Raw genomic sequence first — 19,876 nt, 5'->3', positions numbered from 1 at the left:
AAGGTCCTGCTATGCCCCAGGACTAGAAGAAAGGGAAGTCCTCCTCCTAGACTGCTTGCTTGGTTGGGGCGGTGACCTTAAAAAACCAGGAAATGTAAATGTTAGGGAAGTTTGTAGAAAACAAACAAACAAACAAACAAACAAAAAACAGCTCAGGAGAAAGTGTGGGAGCCAAAGAAACTCAGACAGGGCCTAGGATCATTCTGACCAGAGAGTATCAATTAAGAAATGAAGAATAAAGATACAGATGCAGAAGTCTTGAAGGCTAAAGTGTACAAACTCTAAAAGTAATGGGAGTCATAGATGGTCTCAGAGCATGACTAATTAGTCATGTCAATATTAGCAATTAATAGTAAATATTTTATTTTTTTTTTTTTTTAATATTTTTATTACATATTTTCCTCAATTACATTTCCAATGCTATCCCACAAGTCCCCCATAGCGCCCCCCACTTCCCTACCCACCCATTCCCATTCTTTTGGCCCTGGCATTCCCCTATATTGGGGCATATAAAGTTTGCAAGTCCAATGGGCCTCTCTTTCCATTGATGGCTGACTAGGCCATCTTTCGATACATATGCAGCTAGAGACAAGAGCTCCGGGGTTCTAGTTAGTACATCATGTTGTTCCAACAATAGGGTTGCAGATCCCTTTAGCTCCTTGGGTACTTACTCTAGCTTCTCCATTGGGAGCCCTGTGATACATCCAATAGCTGACTGTGAACATCCACTCCTGTGTTTGCTAGGCCCCAGCATCGTCTCACAAGAGACAGCTATATTTGGGTCCTTTCAGCAAAATCTTGCTAGTGTATGCAATGGTGTCAGCGTTTAGAAGTTGATTATGGGATGGATCCCTGGGTACGGCAGTCTCTAAATGGTCCATCCTTTCATCACCGCTACGAACTTTGTCTCTGTAACTCCTTCCCTGGGTGTTTTGTTCCCAATTCTGAGAAGGTGCACAGTGTCCACACTTTGGTCTTCATTCTTGAGTTTCATGCGTTTAGCAAATTGTATCTTAAATCTTGGGTATCCTAAGTTTTGGGCTAATATCCACTTATCAGTGAATACATATTGTGTGAGTTCTTTTGTGATTGTGTTACTTCACTCAAGATGATGCCCTCCAGGTCCATCCATTTGGCTAGGAATTTCATAAATTCATTCTTTTTAATAGCTGAGTAGTACTCCATTGTGTAAATGTACCATAATTTCTGTATCCATTCCTCTGTTGAGGGACATCTGGGTTCTTTCCAGCTTCTGGCTATTATAAATAGGGCTGCTATGAACATAGTGGAACATGTGTCCTTTTTACCGGTTGGGACATCTTCTGGATATATGCCCAGGAGAGGTATTGCTGGATCCTCCGGTAGTACTATGTCCAATTTTCTGAGGAACCGCCAGACTGATTTCCAGAGTGGTTGTACAAGCTTGCAATCCCACCAACAATGGAGGAGTGTTCCTCTTTCTCCACATCCTCGCCAGCAACTGCTGTCACCTGAATTTTTGATCTTAGCCATTCTGACTGGTGTGAGGTGGAATCTCAGGGTTGTTTTGATTTGCATTTCCCTGATGATTAAGGATGTTGAACATTTTTTCAGGTGTTTCTCTGCCATTCGGTATTCCTCAGGCGAGAATTCTTTGTTCAGTTCTGAGCCCCATTTTTTAATGGGGTTATTTGACTTTCTGGAGTCCACCTTCTTGAGTTCTTTATATATATTGGATATTAGTCCCTTATCTGATTTAGGATAGGTGAAGATCCTTTCCCAATCTGTTGGTGGTTTTTTTGTCTTATTGATGGTGTCTTTAGCCTTGCAGAAGCTTTGTAGTTTCATGAGGTCCCACTTGTCAATTCTCGATCTTACAGCACAAGCCATTACTGTTCTATTCAGGAATTTTTCCCCTGTGCCCATATCTTCAAGGCTTTTCCCCACTTTCTCCTCTATAAGTTTCAGTGTCTCTGGTTTTATGTGAAGTTCCTTGATCCACTTAGACTTGACCTTAGTACAAGGAGATAGGAATGGATCGATTCGCATTCTTCTACATGTTAACAACCAGTTGTGCCAGCACCATTTGTTGAATATGCTGTCTTTCTTCCACTGGATGTTTTTAGCTCCCTTGTCGAAGATCAAGTGACCGTAGGTGTGTGGGTTCATTTCTGGGTCTTCAATTCTATTCCATTGGTCTATTTGTCTGTCACTATACCAGTACCATGCAGTTTTTATCACAATTGCTCTGTAGTAGAGCTTTAGGTCCGGCATGGTGATTCCACCAGAGGTTCTTTTATCCTTGAGAAGAGTTTTTGCTATCCTAGGTTTTTTGTTATTCCAGATGAATTTGCAGATTGCACTTTCTAATTCGTTGAAGAATTGAGTTGGAATTTTGATGGGGATTGCATTGAATCTGTAGATTGCTTTTGGCAAGATAGCCATTTTTACAATGTTGATCCTGCCAATCCATGAGCATGGGAGATCTTTCCATCTTCTGAGATCTTCTATAATTTCTTTCTTCAGAGACTTGAAGTTTTTATTATACAGATCTTTCACTTCCTTAGTTAGAGTCACGCCAAGATATTTTATATTATTTGTGACTATTGAGAAGGGTGTTGTTTCCCTAATTTCTTTCTCAGCCTGTTTATTCTTTGTGTAGAGAAAGGCCATTGATTTGTTTGAGTTAATTTTATATCCAGCTACTTCACCGAAGCTGTTTATCAGGCTTAGGAGTTCTCTGGTGGAATTTTTAGGGTCACTTATATATACTATCATATCATCTGCAAAAAGTGATATTTTGACTTCATCTTTTCCAATATGTATCCCTTTGATCTCCTTTTGTTGTCGAATTGCTCTGGCTAGGACTTCAAGTACAATGTTGAATAGGTATGGAGAAAGTGGACAGCCTTGTCTAGTCCCTGATTTTAGAGGGATTGCTTCAAGCTTCTGACCATTTACTTTGATGTTGGCTACTGGTTTGCTGTAGATTGCTTTTATCATGTTTAGGTATGGGCCTTGAATTCCTGATCTTTCCAAGACTTTTATCATGAATGGGTGTTGGATCTTGTCAAATGCTTTTTCTGCATCTAACGAGATGACCATGTGGTTTTTGTCTTTGAGTTTGTTTATATACTGGATTACGTTGATGGATTTCCGTATATTGAACCATCCCTGCATCCCTGGGATGAAACCTACTTGGTCAGGATGGATGATTGTTTTGATGTGTTCTTGGATTCGGTTAGCAAGAATTTTATTGAGGATTTTTGCATCAATATTCATAAGGGATATTGGTCTGAAGTTTTCTATCTTTGTTGGGTCTTTTTGTGGTTTAGGTATCAGAGTAATTGTGGCTTCATAGAATGAGTTGGGTAGAGTACCTTCTGTTTCTATTTTGTGGAATAGTTTGTGAAGAACTGGGATTAGATCTTCTTTGAAGGTCTGATAGAACTCTGCACTAAACCCATCTGGTCCTGGGCTTTTTTTGGTTGGGAGACTATTAATGACTGCTTCTATTTCTTTGGGGGATATAGGGCTGTTTAGATCATTAACCTGATCTTGATTCAACTTTGGTACCTGGTATCTGTCTAGGAACTTCTCCATTTCATCCAGGTTCTCCAGTTTTGTTGAGTATAGCCTTTGGTAGAAGGATCTGATGGTGTTTTGGATGTCTTCAGGATCTGTTGTTATGTCTCCTTTTTCATTTCTGATTTTGTTAATTAGGATGCTTTCCCTGTGCCCTCTAGTGAGTCTGGCTAAGGGTTTATCTATCTTGTTGATTTTCTCAAAGAACCAGCTCCTTGATTGGTTGATTCTTTGAATAGTTTTTCTTGTTTCCACTTGGTTGATTTCACCCCTGAGTTTGATTATTTCCTGCCGTCTACTCCTCTTGGGTGAATTTGCTTCCTTTTGTTCTAGTGCTTTTAGGTGTGTTGTCAAGCTGCTAATGTGTGCTCTTTCTAGTTTCCTTTTGGAGGCACTCAGAGCTATGAGTTTTCCTCTTAGAAATGCTTTCATTGCGTCCCATAAGTTTGGGTATGTTGTGGCTTCATTTTCATTGAACTCTAAAAAGTCCTTAATTTCTTTCTTTATTCCTTCCTTGACCAAGGTATCATTGAGAAGAGTGTTGTTCAGTTTCCACGTGAAGGTTGGCTTTCTATTATTTATTTTGTTATTGAAGATCAGCCTTAGTCCATGGTGATCTGATAGGATGCATGGGACAATTTCAATGTTTTTGTATCTGTTGAGTCCTGTTTTGTGCCCAATTACGTGGTCAATTTTGGAGAAGGTACCATGAGGTGCTGAGAAGAAGGTGTATCCTTTTGTTTTAGGGTAAAATGTTCTGTAGATATCTGCCAGATCCATTTGATCCATAACTTCTGTTAGTTTCACTGTGTCCCTGTTTAGTTTCTGTTTCCATGATCTGTCCATTGGTGAAAGTGGTGTGTTGAAGTCTCCCACTATTATTGTATGAGGTGCAATGTGTGCTTTGAGATTTACTAAAGTTTCTTTAATGAATGAGGCTGCCTTTGTATTTGGAGCATAGATATTCAGGATTGATAGTTCCTCTTGGAGGATTTTACCTTTGATGAGTATGAAGTGCCCCTCCCTGTCTTTTTTGATGACTTTGGGTTGGAAGTCAATCTTATCTGATATTAGAATGGCTACTCCAGCTTGTTTCTTCAAACCATTTGCTTGGAAAATTGTTTTCCAGCCTTTCATTCTGAGGTAGTGTCTATCTTTTTCTCTGAGATGAGTTTCTTGTAAGCAGCAAAATGTTGGGTCTTGTTTGTGTAGCCAGTTTGTTAGTCTATGTCTTTTTATCGGGGAGTTGAGTCCATTGATATTAAGAGATATTAAGGAAAAGTAATTGTTGTTTCCTGTTATTTTTGTTGTTAAAGTTGGCATTCTGTTCTTGTGGCTGTCTTCTTTTAGGTTTGTTGAGGGATTACCTTCTTGTTGTTTCTAGGGCGTGGTTCCTGTCCTTGTATTGGTTTTTTTCTGTTATTATCCTTTGAAGGGCTGGATTCGTGGAGAGATAATGTGTGAATTTGGCTTTGTCGTGGAATACTTTGGTTTCTCCATCTATGTTAATTGAGAGTTTGGCTGGGTATAGTAGCTTGGGCTGGAATTTGTGTTCTTTTAGTGTCTGTATAACATCTGTCCAGGATCTTCTAGCTTTCATAGTCTCTGGTGAAAAATCTGGTGTAATTCTGATAGGCTTGCCTTTATATGTTACTTGGCCTTTTTCTCTTACTGCTTTTAGTATTCTATCTTTATTTAGTGCATTTGTTGTTCTGATTATTATGTGTCGGGAGGTATTTCTTTTCTGGTCCAGCCTATTTGGAGTTCTGTAGGCTTCTTGTATGTTCATGGGCATCTCTTTCTTTAGATTTGGGAAGTTTTCTTCTATAATTTTGTTGAAGATGTTTGCTGGTCCTTTGAGTTGAAAATCTTCATTCTCATCCACTCCTATTATCCGTAGGTTTGGTCTTCTCATTGTGTCCTGTATTTCCTGGATGTTTTGAGTTAGGATCTTTTTGCATTTTCCATTTTCCTTGATTGTTGTGCCCATGTTCTCTATGGAATCTTCTGCACCTGAGATTCTCTCTTCCATCTCTTGTATTCTGTTGCTGATGCTTGCATCTATGGTTCCAGATTTCTTTCCTAGGGTTTCTATCTCCAGTGTTGCCTCATTTTGGGTTTTCTTTATTGTGTCTACTTCCCTTTTTAGGTCTAGTATGGTTTTGTTCATTTCCATCATCTGATTGGATGTGTTTTCCTGTTTCTCTTTAAGGACTTCTACCAGTTTGGTTGTGTTTTCCTGTTTTTCTTTAAGGACTTGTAACTCTTTAGCCATGTTCTCCTGTAGTTCTTTAAAGTCCTTCTTGATGTCCTCTACCATCATCATGAGATATGCTTTTAAATCCAGGTCTAGTTTTTCAGGTGTGTTGGGGTGCCCTGGACTGGGCGAAGTGGGAGTGCTGGGTCCTGATGATGGTGAGTGGTCTTGGTTTCTGTTAGTAAGATTCTTACCTTTACCTCTCGCCATCTGGTAATCTCTGGAGTTGTTATAGTTGTCTCTGTTCAGAGGTTGTTCTTCTGGGGATTCTGAGTATCCTCTGTCAGCAGACCTGTACAGACTAAGTTCGGCAGAGTCCCGGAGCCAAGATGGCACTCTCTGCAGGGCAGGTCTCTGTCCTCCGGCTGGGAGGGTGCCGGAAGTCTGCGGCCCCAAAAGGGTGCTGCCTCAGCGGCTCTGTGGCTCCTGCCTGTCCCAGAAGCCGTCTGCCCCCGTGGTCCCCACTCTGACCTGTAGAGACTAAGCTCGGCGGAGTCCCGGAGCCAAGATGGCGTTCCCTGCAGGGTAGGTCACTGTCCCCCGACTGGGAGGGTGCCGGATGTCTGCAGCCCCTAAAGGGTGCTGCCTCAGCAGCTCTGTGGCTCCCGCCTGTCCCAGAAGCCGTCTGCCCCCGTGGTCCCCACTCTGACCTGTAGAGACTAAGCTCGGTGGAGTCCCGGAGCCAAGATGGCGCTCCCTGCAGGGCAGGTCACTGTCCTCCGACTGGGAGGGTGCCGGATGTCTGCGGCCCCAAAAGGGTGCTGCCTCAGCGGCTCTGTGGCTCCCGCCTGTCCCAGAAGCTGTCTGCCTCTGTGGTCCTCACTCTAACCTGTAGACTAAGTTCTTTCGGAGGAGTCCCGGAGCCAAGATGGCACTCTCTGCAGGGCAGGTCTCTGTCCTCCGGCTGGGAGGGTGCCGGAAGTCTGCGGCCCCAAAAGGGTGCTGCCTCAGTGGCTCTGTGGCTCCCGCCTGTCCCAGAAGCCGTCTGCCCCCGTGGTCCCCACTCTGACCTGTAGAGACTAAGCTCGGTGGAGTCCCGGAGCCAAGATGGCGCTCCCTGCAGGGCAGGTCACTCAGTAAATATTTTAAAACAGTGTTCCCAAGTACATGCAGTTTAAGAAGAGGATGCATAGTGGCCTGAAGGGGGCGCTCTTCTCAAATTCAGGCCTCATTGATTATAACCTAGAAATATTTTCTAGCTGGTTACAAAGTCACCCACATCCAACCCTTGGCCTTAAAAGGAATTGTAGTTGAAGAATCAGACTCCAGACTCAGTCTGACAAAGTTCAAACACTATCACTGCAGTTAACTAGCTGTTCATCTTTGGGCAAATTGCTTAACCTCTCTGTGATTCTGTTTCGTCATCCAGAACATGGGAATAGTCTCTTCCCAGCTCTTAAGGTTAACTGAAGCATTATGTGAGTAGCTGGAGAGTTAGCAACCATTTGACAGTACTGGGCACACAGAAGGCACTTGTTAGGTCCAGAGCTTTGAGTTCACAGCTCCTCATCTTCCAAAAACTAAAATACAATGGGTCGGTCTTACAGTATGGGTTTTCTATGATCATTTTCTAGTTATCAATGTCTTTGCTGCCTACATCATCCTTTTAATCACACGTCTGGAACTTTTAGATATACTCGCCCGTAACCCACAGAATAAGCTATTACATATAATCAATAACTGTATCAGCTTTGACCCAGAGTTTCTACTTTTTTGACTAAGGGTAATTCTGGAGAAACTAGAATATAGAGTGAAGTTCCCCTGTCTGAGTCCCAGCGTAGTGTGGCAGCTATGGGTCCCTGGTAGAGGGAGGTTTGCAAGCCAACTGAGCCAGAGAGGACAGGAGGTGGGATAGAAGGCAAGGCTGGTCCTAGAGAGACAATCTCAGACAAGATTCCCCTAGCTCTATTCATCCAGATGTGAAGTAGGTACACAACATTACATCCAATCCCTTTCCCATTGGATTGGGGAAAAAAACAAATTCTTACAGCTCTCTGGGCAGAACGGCTGCAGTGCTTGGGCTCCCACAGACAGCCACATCCACCCGACCTTGCTACTGGCCAGAGGGGATGTTCTTCTGCACGTATGCCACACCCCTTCACCCAGGTTCTGCTTTCTGAGAGCATCCTCCTTGACTATGAAACAGAAGGCAAGACTATGGAAGGCTCTTTTCTTGGAGGACTCCTTTCTGGTGTTCACAGGGTGTGTGGAGCACAGAGCTCCTCTCCCAGCCCAGTAGCTATCAACACAGCAGGGCTGCTGCTTTGGCTTGTGTCCTCTTTCAGGAGAAATCCCACTGCGAGTCTTAAGTCTAGACAGACGATCTCTTCTGAGAAGAATTGTCGGAAGGATTGGAGTAGGAGAGGCTTTCTTGTCAGTTCGGGAAGAAATGGGGGAAACAGTTTATTTGGGGAGATCTTTTCCCAAGAGATTGGATCTGGGACAAGGATAAATTGAAAGAGGGGAAGGGTCAGAAGACACCCAAAATGTGGCTCAAATCCCTTTCTATAGCCAGGCAGTGGTGGCACATGCCTTTAATCCCAACACTCAGGAGGCAAACGCTGGCAGAGATCTTGAAACTCTGTCTCAAAAAATAAAAATTAAAAATAAAAATAAAAATGAAAAAAAAACTCCTATTATCACCCTTGTGCCCACTGAGGAATGATACACAAACACATTGTTTATGAGATTTTAATGCCATGTTTTGGTTTTGTTTTGTTTTGTTTTGTTTTAGAATTCCAGATAACACAGAAAAAGAACATAGATGGACAAAAGACAAATGATGGTACTGAAGACAGGCAGACAGATGGGCAGGTTAGGGGAAGACTCACATGATAAAGTACTTGTCAGAAAAGTATCAACTCCTGAGTTTGGTCCCTAGTGGCCACAGAAGGCATTGCCTCTGTGATCCCAGGGCTGGGAAGGAGGAGACAGACAGAAGGAATCCCAGGCCTTGCTCACCAGCCTGTCTAGCCTAACGAATGAGCTCCGAGTCCACTGAGAGACTCTCTGCATTAATCGATAAAATGGAAAGCAATTGTGGAAGACAGCTGATGTTGACCTCTGCCCCCACCCCCGTGCATATGGACATGCACCCACACGTATGCACATTCACATACAGCACAGTATACAGGAACGCATGCATACACATATACTACACACACACAAAAAAATTCAGATTCTCAGTTGCTTGAGCCACATTCAAAGTCTCAGTCACCACCTGTAGATGGTATAATAATAATAATACAGAAAATTTCTGTTACCTTAGAAACATCCATGGGATGGCGCTAATCCAGAATGTTCTCTTACTCATTTGACTTGGCTAAATTCTATTCAGACTTCAGCTCTCATTCATGCACCAACAACTCCAGGAAGCCCCTTCTGACTGCTCTTTCACAGTTGTGTGAATGTTTTCAAGGGTCAGGCTGCTTTTCTGTGTGGCTACTGTCTTCTGTTGGCATGTGGGCAAATCCTCGTGTTACCTGAAGGGCATCTCTACTTTCCTATCAGATTGGAAACTGAACTGAAAAACATTTAATGCTTTCCGTTCGTTGTTTTATCTAATCTTGAAGAGTGTGCAGCATGAAAATGATCCGTTTCAGGTGGCAAAAACCAAGCACAGAATTTGCAATGGACACAGTCACAGCAGCTTGGGACCCTGAGATCCAGTAGGCCTTTGAGGTACAAAGCTGGTGAGAGAGAATAGCTCTCCCTCTGAAGCAGCTCCCTCTCCCCCCACTACCAGGACCATTCCTCCTCACCCTGCCTGAGATGCTGTCACTCCACTAGGTGGCCAGTGGCAGTGCAACAGAGTCTCTCATGGTCACAAAATGCCTCTGTGCCCATCACTGAGCTGCTTCACAGTGACCCTTGAGAATGTATCCCAGTAGCGAGCACTGACCCTGACATGCTCATTGGATGCCTGGCGAGGCACTGGGATGACCAACCTGTGCAAAGACACATACAGAGGAGTCTGACCCCATCACCTACAAAGGGTCAAATGTCTTCGATGAGGAATTTATAGAAGAATTATAAGGTTCGATGACAAAAATTAAATCTCAGCACTAGAGAGGCATGGGTTTCTGCTCTAGACCCTCCCCCTGGTGACTCTGAGCAAGGCAAGAGATGACCACATGGCCTTGGCCCCTTCACCCCTGGCCCTTGAATAACAGCAGTTCTAGCCTGTATGCGATGCCTTTGCAAAACACAGCCCCCGATCTGACAGGTATCATGCAGCAGCCCAGAGTGATTTACAGGGGCTCAAGAGGAGAGGTTTCAGCTCCTACTTTGAGAGCTTGAGTGCTTCCTATAAATATTTATGGGAGTCTGGGGCCTCCATTAACCCTACAGGTGCCATGTTTCCCTTGTTACATGGCGCCTGTGTGTGGATGAGCAGGAAGGCCAGTATTCACTTACAACACACGGGTGTGAATACAGGAGGATGCGCAGGAGCCCTGTACGTTTTGCAAGGGCCTGTGCGCATGTGTAATCAATCATGCTTTGATGTGAGCATAGAGGCATACAGCTGTGTGCATAATTATAAATGCCGTGCCCATGAGCATCTAGACGTGAATGCATCTAGCACAGGATACATGTCTTTGGGTACATGTGTGACAAGTTGTACACACAAGTGAACATGACACCATACGTAACAGATGAGTGAATGCAAATTCTGTCTCTGCATATGTAAATATGAGTGTGTACTTGGGCATTCATTAATGGGCCTGCCCTACGAGCAGAAACATATCGATGTTAGATCCAAAGCTTCGATATCACACCTGAAACAGCCTCTGTTAAAATGTGGATGATTGCATCCAAATTGCCTCACCTAGGGGCTGCTTCTGCTAGGGATGCTTGCTCTGTCGTTAGGATCCATTTCTTGGAAGGTTCAGTCAGGAGCACATAGAGTGAGAGAACTGTTTGTTAATCATAAACGGTACCAATGCTCCAAGACAACGATGCCCGAGTCCACATTCACAGTCTCCATCATTCTCCTCTATCAGAGAGCAGAATGGTTGACAGCTGGGGTCTCCCTGCTGACACTGTTGTCTTCCTGTGGCTGTGCTGTGTCAACAGTTCACACCTTCACCTGGGTAGGAAACCTTGTGACTGGAGAACATGAAGTATCCAGCAGCAACATCAGTGAGCACCTTCTACAAGGCGATATGAAGAGGAAACCGACCTCCCCCTCCCCCAAAAGGGGCTGTTTCTGACACCCTCACCTACACAGGGTTGAATGTCTTCGGTGAGGAATTTATAAGGTTTGATGACAAAGGTTAAATTTCAGAGATACAGAGGTATGGGTTTCTGTTCTAGATTCCCCTGGTGCCTCTGAGCAAGAGACGACTTGTTCCCTCCACCCCTAGCCCTTGGTTAACAGCAGCTTACACTGCAATGTTAAGCAAAATGCCTGAGACTAAACCAACGGTTGGACTACATCTCTATGACCTGCATGTCTTGCATCCATTGAAAGGAACCCAGGTACCAGGTTCCTCAGATTCCCAGGAAACAAAGGAAGACCAGGGAGCAGGCAGGGCCTGGCCCGCGTTGGGAAATACAGACTTGCTCTGCTCCCTCCAAGCAGGCAGAGCTGACTCCAGGGCAGCAGCTTTCTCCTCTTTCCCTGCTGGGTAGAACTCCACGGTGGGGTGGCAGAGCTGTAACTGCAAGAGTCAGGGCAGGAGGTTGACAGATCAGAAGAAACCAGGGAACTTGAGTGAGAGCCAAGCACAGCCCTCAGATTCAGTATCTGTTAGAATGCTAAAGCCAAAAACAATGCCCACCCCTCAGGCAGACTATGAATCAGCATTCCCCACCCCCCAAAGTACCCATCCCTGTCCACTCACCAGAGCAAGCCTCAGTCCTGCCCACCCCTCAGGCAGACTATGAAACAGGCCCCCTCACACACCCAAGTGCCCATCCCTGCCATTTGCCTGGGAAGGAGGTGGGGGGAGAGGAAGCCTCAGCCCTGGTTTAAAAAAAAAAATGGAAGCACCATAATTCAGATGTATAGACTCTATCGGCTTTTTCATGCCAAAAATAGTGTGCTTCTTCCTGAAAGTTCCAGGTCTCCTCCCACCACCTCTGCCGCTGCCCCCTCCAGCCCAAAGACGACATCCCTTTTTTTTCTGATAAAGAAAAATAAAATAAAACAGAATGTGTAATGAATTGCTGCCGTTTTACTTAAAAGCAACTTCACTCACAAAGAATGCCAAGAGGCTGCTACAACCGAACGCTGCTTCGGAACAAATCCTTATTATTAATTTAGGTGGTTTTTCATGTTGGAGCTGCAACTTTTCTCACATATTTAATTTCTTCCAAGTGAGAACAGTTAGCTCTGATATTATCTAAATGTACCAGTTAAGCTAGCCCGTGTAGGACCGTGGGGGTGGGGGGGGGGAGGGAATTTTAAACTGGGAGTCATGGAAATTTGTACGGGACAAAGATGTTCAAATGGGTGGGGGGAGATGCATAGGATGCTGAGGAAGGTATTGGGGGGCTTGGTGAATGTATATTGCCTCCCCACCCCCACTGAAAGATGTGCTTTCTGGCCAGGAACTGTGGGAAAGAGGAAATTCTACCGGCAGCCTTCTCACAAAAGAAAGACCCCATCTTCTGAGTCAGGAAAGCCCCATCCTTCAAAGGCAAGCCCCGTGGTGGCAGCCGCTCCTGATGATACTCAGGTATACCCCAAACCTCAGGACCTTCCCTTCACTCTATGAGGGATGTCTTTCCCAGGATGCTGTGCTGGGCGCCAGCTCAGAGCAGCTATTCCAGTGGAACTGACTCCTTTGAGGGGCTAGAGAAATTCTGCCTACTGGGATATTCGATGGAAAAATGTTTATTTTGGTCAGAGGAGAAGATTTCCTTACATTATAAATCTAACCGCCAAAGCCACTCTCTCCTTGCTGAGCAGCCAAGCCTTCTGAATGCAGGTGGTGTGGAAGGGTAACAGCTAAAAAATCGGGTTCACAGTACCCCTACTGGGAAATTGAAGGGCCCAGAAGACAATGGAGTTTTGCATCTGAAAACCTACAAGGGAATCTCCAAACACTAACTTACTGGTTCCTGGCTCCTTCCACAAGGAAGGGGCTGAAGATTGGGTGTGGGAGAGTGACTGAGTAGGGCCTTGGTGTCTTGATGGAAGCAGAGCCCTTAGGTCACAAAGTGGTCAACTTAGAGACCTACACGGTGTGGATCTTGACAACTTCCACAATGAGTTTTGGTACAGAAGGCCCCTAAAAAGGGAATAAAAGCATAAAAGGGAAATGGAAACCTCTGACTGTCAAGACAGGGGGTAGTGCAGAGAGAAGTGACAATGACTTACTGTTACTGCAAGAGGGACCCGCATCTGAGACCAGCTTCAGCCTCCCCAGAGCTCACTTTCACTAAGATTTCAACAACCCCTGGCTAGCCTGTGTGACAGCCTGCAGTGCCCAGTCAACCACAGTGAGGGACACCGTGGAATGAAACCCGGGAGTGTGCAGGGTGAAGCCCAGACCCTTCGCAGCAGCGCAGGTGAAAATCAATGTGATAACTCCAAGACTACGGACCAGCCGCTCCATCCCCTGTTTCTCCTGCCTGGCTCTAGACATCTCTGGGTAGCCTTTCCCGCAGTCCTGGGATAAAGGGCAGGGGAGTAAACAAGAGAGAAGATTAAAAAGAGAAGGCTACAGAAATGGAAAATAGGGACAGATAGAGAGAAATAAGGAGAGGGAGAGAGGGAAAGGAGACAGAAACATACTCGGAGAGAGAAACAGAGACAGAGAAAGTTGCTTAAACTGGCTTGAACTTTTGGCACCTAACCACCTTCCCTGCCGAGCTGAAGGACGTGTGACAGCGGAGACTGTCCCAGGTCTCTCAGGCTGGTGAGATTTCCCCCCACACAGAAAGCCGACCAAGTCAAGTCGGCTCTAGGGGCTGCGGCTGCCCACAGCACAGACGGTGAATCAGGATGGAGCCCAATTCTCAGAGCCCACGAGTGCCTACTGAGTGCTTCCCAGTGTCGGGGTCTGTGCGTTTCTGTCTCCGGGTGAGTCTCTGGTCAGCAGACGCCGGCTTGTCTACATAGGATCAGTGGAAACTTGGAAGATTTTGGTGCGGGGAGAATTTTTCTTCCTAGGGAGAGAGGTGGATCTTGAGCTGCCCTTGAGCAGTAGGAAGAGAGGGAAATCTAAAAGAAGGATGAAGCTTGCCGAGTACCGCCGCCGGGGCACCGCGGAAGTCCTGAGAGTATCCAGTTCCCCTTTCCCGGGTTTGTGGCATACTGGCGGGTCCGGAATCGTGGGCTGTGAGTAGAGAGCCTGCCTACTATAGGAAGTATACGCTGCACAAACTCTGGCCTTCTCCGGAAAAGCTATCTCTCTACCCAGCTTTTCCCTGTATGTGCCCCGCCAGGGGCGAATTAATGCCATCAATGAGAGTGGGGGACATGAGTGCCCCTGTCTTGGTGTGTCAACATCTCACTAGGGCTGTGACTTGAGACTGTCATCTCCAAAACGCAACTGGTCACTCTATAAACTGCTGGCACTCTGTGTCCTTTCTGAATGTACAGTAATAGTGACCACACTGGGTGTGTCTAAGCGGCTCCGTACTCCACGCAAAGATAATGCTTTAGAATTTGCAACCTTTCCTAAAATCTAGGTAATGGCAGAAGTGGACAACGCCAGTCTGTTTCAAATGGTTCTAGACAGAATTAGACCACCAGAGTTAAGGTCTCTGCCACCAGAGCTTGATCCTCTCTTATCAATGCAGGGCCCTGCACAGCGCAGTCTCTTTAGATACCCCCTCTAACTTTGACAGAGGCCTCTTTCCCTAAAGGAGTCACATCTGTACCTGGAGTGGCACTTGCATAGGAAATACAAATGGATCACACCTGCCTATACGGGCTTATCAACCTATTCTCAAATGGAAACCCACACCTTCCCTGCCTGGCCATGTTTCCACTGGGGAAACAGACTGAGTTTGGAAACTCACTTCAAGCTGAAATCACACCACCAAGGCACTATAGATGTGTATTGTGGTTGCTGTTATTTTGCTTTGTTCTTTGTTTATTTGGGTGGCTTTTATTTTATTTTAGTTTTTGTCCCCAAACTTCTTCCTCAGATGCCAATCACAAACCCAGTCACCAGAGACCCAGGTCAAAATCTGTTCCAAGTGTCACTTGCCCCCTCCTTTCCAAGCTGCCCCTTACTCCTTCCGCACTGGCTCTATAACACCTTCCCTTCTGGATGCTGAAATTCCACTTTAGGAACTCTGACACCAAAAACTTGAAGGCAGAATAGAGTCCACATGGAAGCTACGAGGCTTCACGGAGTCTCCACAGAGAGCTGGGCATTGCCAAAAGTGGAGAGTTCTACTAAGGTCTAGGTGTTCTACCCCACTGGCAGAGAGAGAGAGAGAGAGAGAGAGAGAGAGAGAGAGAGAGAGAGAGAGAGAGAGAGAGAGAGAGAGAGAGAGAGAGAGAGAGAGAGAGATTAGCCTAAAGACATTTAAATCAGAGACAGGATTCCAAGGAGACTGCCAGGAGTGTGGGACTACAAGGTACTGACCTTCAAAGGACAGGGGTGGGGGAACAGAGGAAAGGTCTAGGGCCATTTCCACATCATCATCAGAAATCTTCAAACTACTGGTAAAGCTAAGTCACCCAAGGCCCTCCAGCCTCTAATCTGAGGAGATGTTGAAATCCAAACTGTACCCATTGTTTCGTTTGTTTGTTTGTTTGTTTGTTTGTTTGTTTGTTAGGGCTGATGGCCTCGTGCACCCTGAACACACTAACCTGGAAAGAAATAACCAAGTACAGGCTTCCTACCAAGAGGGTCCTATTTCCCAAGATCTATTGTCAGGTATCACCTGATTCCATCCATCTTGGGAAAAGAAGGGCAAACCCCAGTTCAGAGCCAGCAGCCTGACTCTAAGCTTCCTAATGCCCCAACACCCAGGCAAGAAGGCAAAGGCTACAGCTTAGCTGGCCCTGGGCTCCAAAAAAAGACCTGGCTTCCTTGTTCCAGGTTGCAACTCTTGGTTCCTGGCCTCTGCCACTACCTCAGCAGCAGGCAAACTAGCAGCCCAGTCCTGATCTCCAAGCCAGAATGCAAAAGCGCTGTAGAGTGTCCCTTTCAGATATGCACCCTCTCAGCGTACAGATGGACTCTTGACTGGGGTTTGAACCTAGGGTGGAAAACAGAGAATACATTTGAGGTTCACATATAGCACACACAGTCATACCCTGGAGAGAGTTATCTGCCCACCCTGAGTTTGGAATTCATTGCCAAAGAATGTCCCAAACTTGATGTACAACTCTTGGAACAAGAGAGTTAAAGTCATGCAGACACCGAGTCCTCTAAATAAACACCATCTCCATGGTTTTAATAAGCAAAATAGGAAACCATTTTAATAACCAAAAAACAGAAACCAGTCTGAATTAAAACTACAATAAGACTAGATTTTAATATTTTCATATCATAAGCAGGGGGTTGAAATTGATCCCTTATTTTACATGAAATTAAAAACAATTTCTGTTGCGTTGCGGCAAGTTTGATTTCAACACAGTTGAATCAGTAAAAACCAAAGCTCGTTTCCGATGCAGGACGAATATCCACAATATTTAAAACTGCAAGCACCATGCGGTTCATACAATCTTGTTATTTACTGTAAATTGTATCAACTAATACAAACTCAAAACAAACAAACAAACAAAAAAGCATCCAGCCAGCAGCGCCAGCAAATTCAGGTGGGAATTTTTAAAAAGTACGCTTTCATTTTGGTATTTTTTTTTTTTTGTCAGTGCAACTGAATCCTCTTACTGACCCGCAGAAATGAAAGTAACAGGAAAGAAAAACACCTAGACCTCCCCTATAACTACTGTACAACAACGGAAGGGAGTTGAACACCACCATTAAGTCTCCCTGCTCTTCGGACAGCAGAGAAACATGTAATGCACTGGTCTAAAGAACACGCTTGAGAGTTGCAGCGTTAGTTGCCAATGTGTGGGTTTCTAGTACATTCTAAGAATGGCTGTTTGGCTCAGTGGGAGCTCAGATCATCACACGTAGCAAGGAGTGGAAGAAATCTTTTCACCCTAAGCCCTGGGGGGAGGGAGCTTGCAATTAGAGCTCTTCTAGAGGATTCCAAACCAGCCCTGGGTTGACTTCTTAGGACGAAAAGCCTGTCTTTTTTTCTTCGTGTGTGTGTGTGTGTGTGTGTGTGTGTGTGTGTGTGTAGAGGAGCAGTCGTGGGTGGGTGGGTGTGTGTGTCAATTTGGCCCCAAGACCCAGCAATAATAAAGGACACACTCCTGCAAGGTGTAGATCTCAGCAACTGTCTCTCCCTTAGCTTTCCCTCAACAAAACTCAAAACTGAAGCGGGAAGGAAGAGGGGGGTGAAGAGATAAATCCCAAGGATTCCCCAGACAAAGTTGGGCTTGGTGGTTTTTTTTTTTCCTTTCTTTTATTTTTACTTACAAACAAAAATGCCGTAATAATAAACCCAAACAAAGACTCAGCTTGCTGCTACCTTCTCAAGATGGTTTGGCCGGGCGGGTAATTTACAAGCCGGCCGGCGACTGAAACTCTGGCTAGCTCGCTCGCTCGCTGGCTCGCTCGCAGCCGCAGGAGTTTAGGAACTGCATCCCTTCTCACCCAAAGAAACAAGGGGGTTATGATTCATGATCAACAACATGCTAAAGTTAAACAAGAAAATGGTACAAAATAGAAATTATTACCATACATGTCCAGCATGCAGGATTAATATTTTTAATGCAGATTTTCGTATTTTTCTATATAATCGAGCAGGCATTAAAACTGATGAGATTTTTTTTTTCCTTCGCGCGCCGAAAGTCCTAACTGAGGCCCGCGTCTCCGGCTGAGAGCCAGTGTTCTCCGTACTCTGGACAGACAGATCTGTCTGTTTTTCCTTCCTTAGCTCAGCCTTGCCTCGCGCCCACGGGGACTCCAGAGTCCCTCTCCTCTCCTCTGCTCTTCCTGGGACGAACTGAGTCCTGGGCTGCAAAGCTGCGGCCCTGGCACTCACAAAGTTCTCAGAGCCAGAAGTGTCCAGACGGCCTTGGCGACTCCTTGGAATAAGCCTCGCGGCCTTCCAGCTTGGAGAAAAGTTACTCCGGGACCTCGCACCCGCCCGAGTCTCTCTAACTCTGCCCAAGTCTAAGAGGCTGCGCCGCCCTGCGCTGCCCTCTTCTTAGCGAAGGTTCTCTGCCCGCCCGTGCTCCCGCCCGACTCCCGCGACCCGCGCGTCCTTCCTCCCTCTAGCTCAAGTCAAACAGGTCAAGGCCGGGGCCATGGCAGGGACAGGGAGTCCAGGGCTAGGGGCGCAGAATAGGGAGTCTGGGCCAGGGCAAGGGCGGGGGCCGGACCCGCCAGGACTCACAGAAAGAACTCAGGAGAGGAGGGGCTGTCGCTGGTGGAGCCCGCCTCCCTGAAGCCGGAGTTGGCGAGTTTCTCGCACTTGACCTTGTAGGCGTCTCTCTCGCGGGCCAGCCGGGACACCTCCTGCTTAAGCTGCTCCACCTGCTGAATGAGCTGCGTCTTCTCGTTCTCCAGGTGATGTTTCTGCTGGACGCGTTTATACCTGCACGACTGGGCGTAGCCCCGGTTCTTCAGGGTCCGCCGCTTCTGCTTCAGGCGGATCACCTCGTCCTTGGTGAAGCCCCGCAGGTGGCGGTTCAGCTCACGCACCGACATGGACACCAGCTGGTCATCAGAGAAGCGGTCCTCCACACTACCGTTGCCGCCCGCAGCAGTCGCCGCGGCTGTTGCGTGCGGTCCCGGCCCCGGGTGGCTAGTGGGTAGCTGTTGCGCCGGACTGGCAGCGCTGGACGGCGGGGGCGACGCTTGGTGATGATGGTGATGGTGCGGGTGAGCGTGCGGGCCCAGCTCATCGTGAGTCACACCTGCTCCTGGGTACCCGTGGTGCGGATGAGGGTGGTGGTGGTGGTGATGGTGGTGCGCACTACGGAAGCCATCGAAGCTCTGCAGCGGCTGGGGCACTGGGTGCGAACCGATGAGCGCCTCCACCGCGTCCTCGGGCGTCAGGTTGAGTGCCTCGGGGTTCATCTGCTGGTAGTTGCTCGCCATCCAGTACAGGTCCTCGAGATGGGTCTTCGGTTCAGTCGGACTGAAGCTGGGAGAAGAAGGCACGGAGCTGCACGGAGTGCTGAGCGGGGTGGACGACACCGAGCCAGCAGGCTGCAGGCGTGTGCATGGCCGGCCGGGACGCTCCGCGCGCCCCAGTGGCTCCTTCTTCACGTCGAACTTGAGAAGGTCGAAGTCGTTGACGTACTCCATGGCCAGCGGGCTGGTGGGCAGCTCTTGCCCCATGCTCAGCTCCGCGGCCATCGCTAAAAGCGAGGCTCAGCCGCCGCTGCCGCGGGGGAAACTTTGCGGCCGGCCGGGACTCGCCGAGCCAAACGCGGGGGCGAAGAGCGGCAAGCTGGGGAGGCGGGGAGCCGAGGGCGCAGCGGGCCGGGGCCGCCGGCCAAGCCTTTGTCTGGGGACGCGGCGGCGCGCCGGAGAGTCCTCCCGAGGCTGCCTGAGCTGCCCCGGAGCTTGGGGCTGCAAGCGCGCCGGGAACGAGTCAGGTCGAGCCGGGGCAGGGTAGAGAAGCCGGCGAGGTGCGCGCAGGGGCAGAGGGGAGGCGCGGGGCAAGCGCCCGCCGCTCGCTCTCCGGCTCTTTGGCTCTAGGGCTTTCTTGCTTGCAGCCGCTCGCAGCCCGGCGGTGCAGCTGTGCAGGAGCTGGCGCCGCCGCCGCCTTTTATCGCTTCCTGATGTCACTGGAGCGCGGGGGCCCAAGCGGCCCGGCGTGTTGGCCAATGGCTGCGCGGCCCCCGCGGCCCAGCGACGCTGGGCGGGGCGTGCCTGACAGCTCCCCCGCCCCCCGCGTCAGCTGACTGGAGACCGGAGGAGCCCCGAAGCCGTTGAGGCCTGGAGGAGGGCTGGAGCCGAGTGGGACGGACCGCCTGGTCCCAACCCCCCACACCCTCTGAGTCGAGGTTCCCGCACGCTTGCCTTCAGTGCGCGCCCCACTTCTGGACCAAGCCGC

General features: G+C 47.6%; 1 protein-coding gene across 1 annotated transcript; it reads right to left on the bottom strand.

Annotated features, from left to right (window-relative positions):
* Positions 1 to 16,244: 16,244 nt before the first annotated feature.
* Positions 16,245 to 19,597, bottom strand: Mafb (MAF bZIP transcription factor B). The gene has a single exon (XM_021149853.2). The coding sequence runs from the start codon at positions 19,171 to 19,173 to the stop codon at positions 18,202 to 18,204; it is 972 nt and encodes a 323-aa protein (XP_021005512.1). The 5' UTR covers positions 19,174 to 19,597; the 3' UTR covers positions 16,245 to 18,201.
* Between the last annotated feature and the right edge of the window lie 279 nt (positions 19,598 to 19,876).

Source organism: Mus caroli, unplaced genomic scaffold, assembly GCF_978045245.1.
Source record: "Mus caroli unplaced genomic scaffold, Mus_caroli_1 scaffold_2, whole genome shotgun sequence".
NCBI classification, from domain to species: Eukaryota; Metazoa; Chordata; class Mammalia; order Rodentia; family Muridae; genus Mus; species Mus caroli.
The sequence above is the reverse complement of the archived record's forward strand: the minus strand, read 5'-3'. Positions and strand labels throughout refer to the sequence as shown.

Bases quoted from the DNA above. Each gene is read 5' to 3' on its own strand.
- Mafb (XM_021149853.2), bottom strand. From the start codon at position 19,173: ATGGCCGCGGAGCTGAGCATGGGGCAAGAGCTGCCCACCAGCCCGCTG.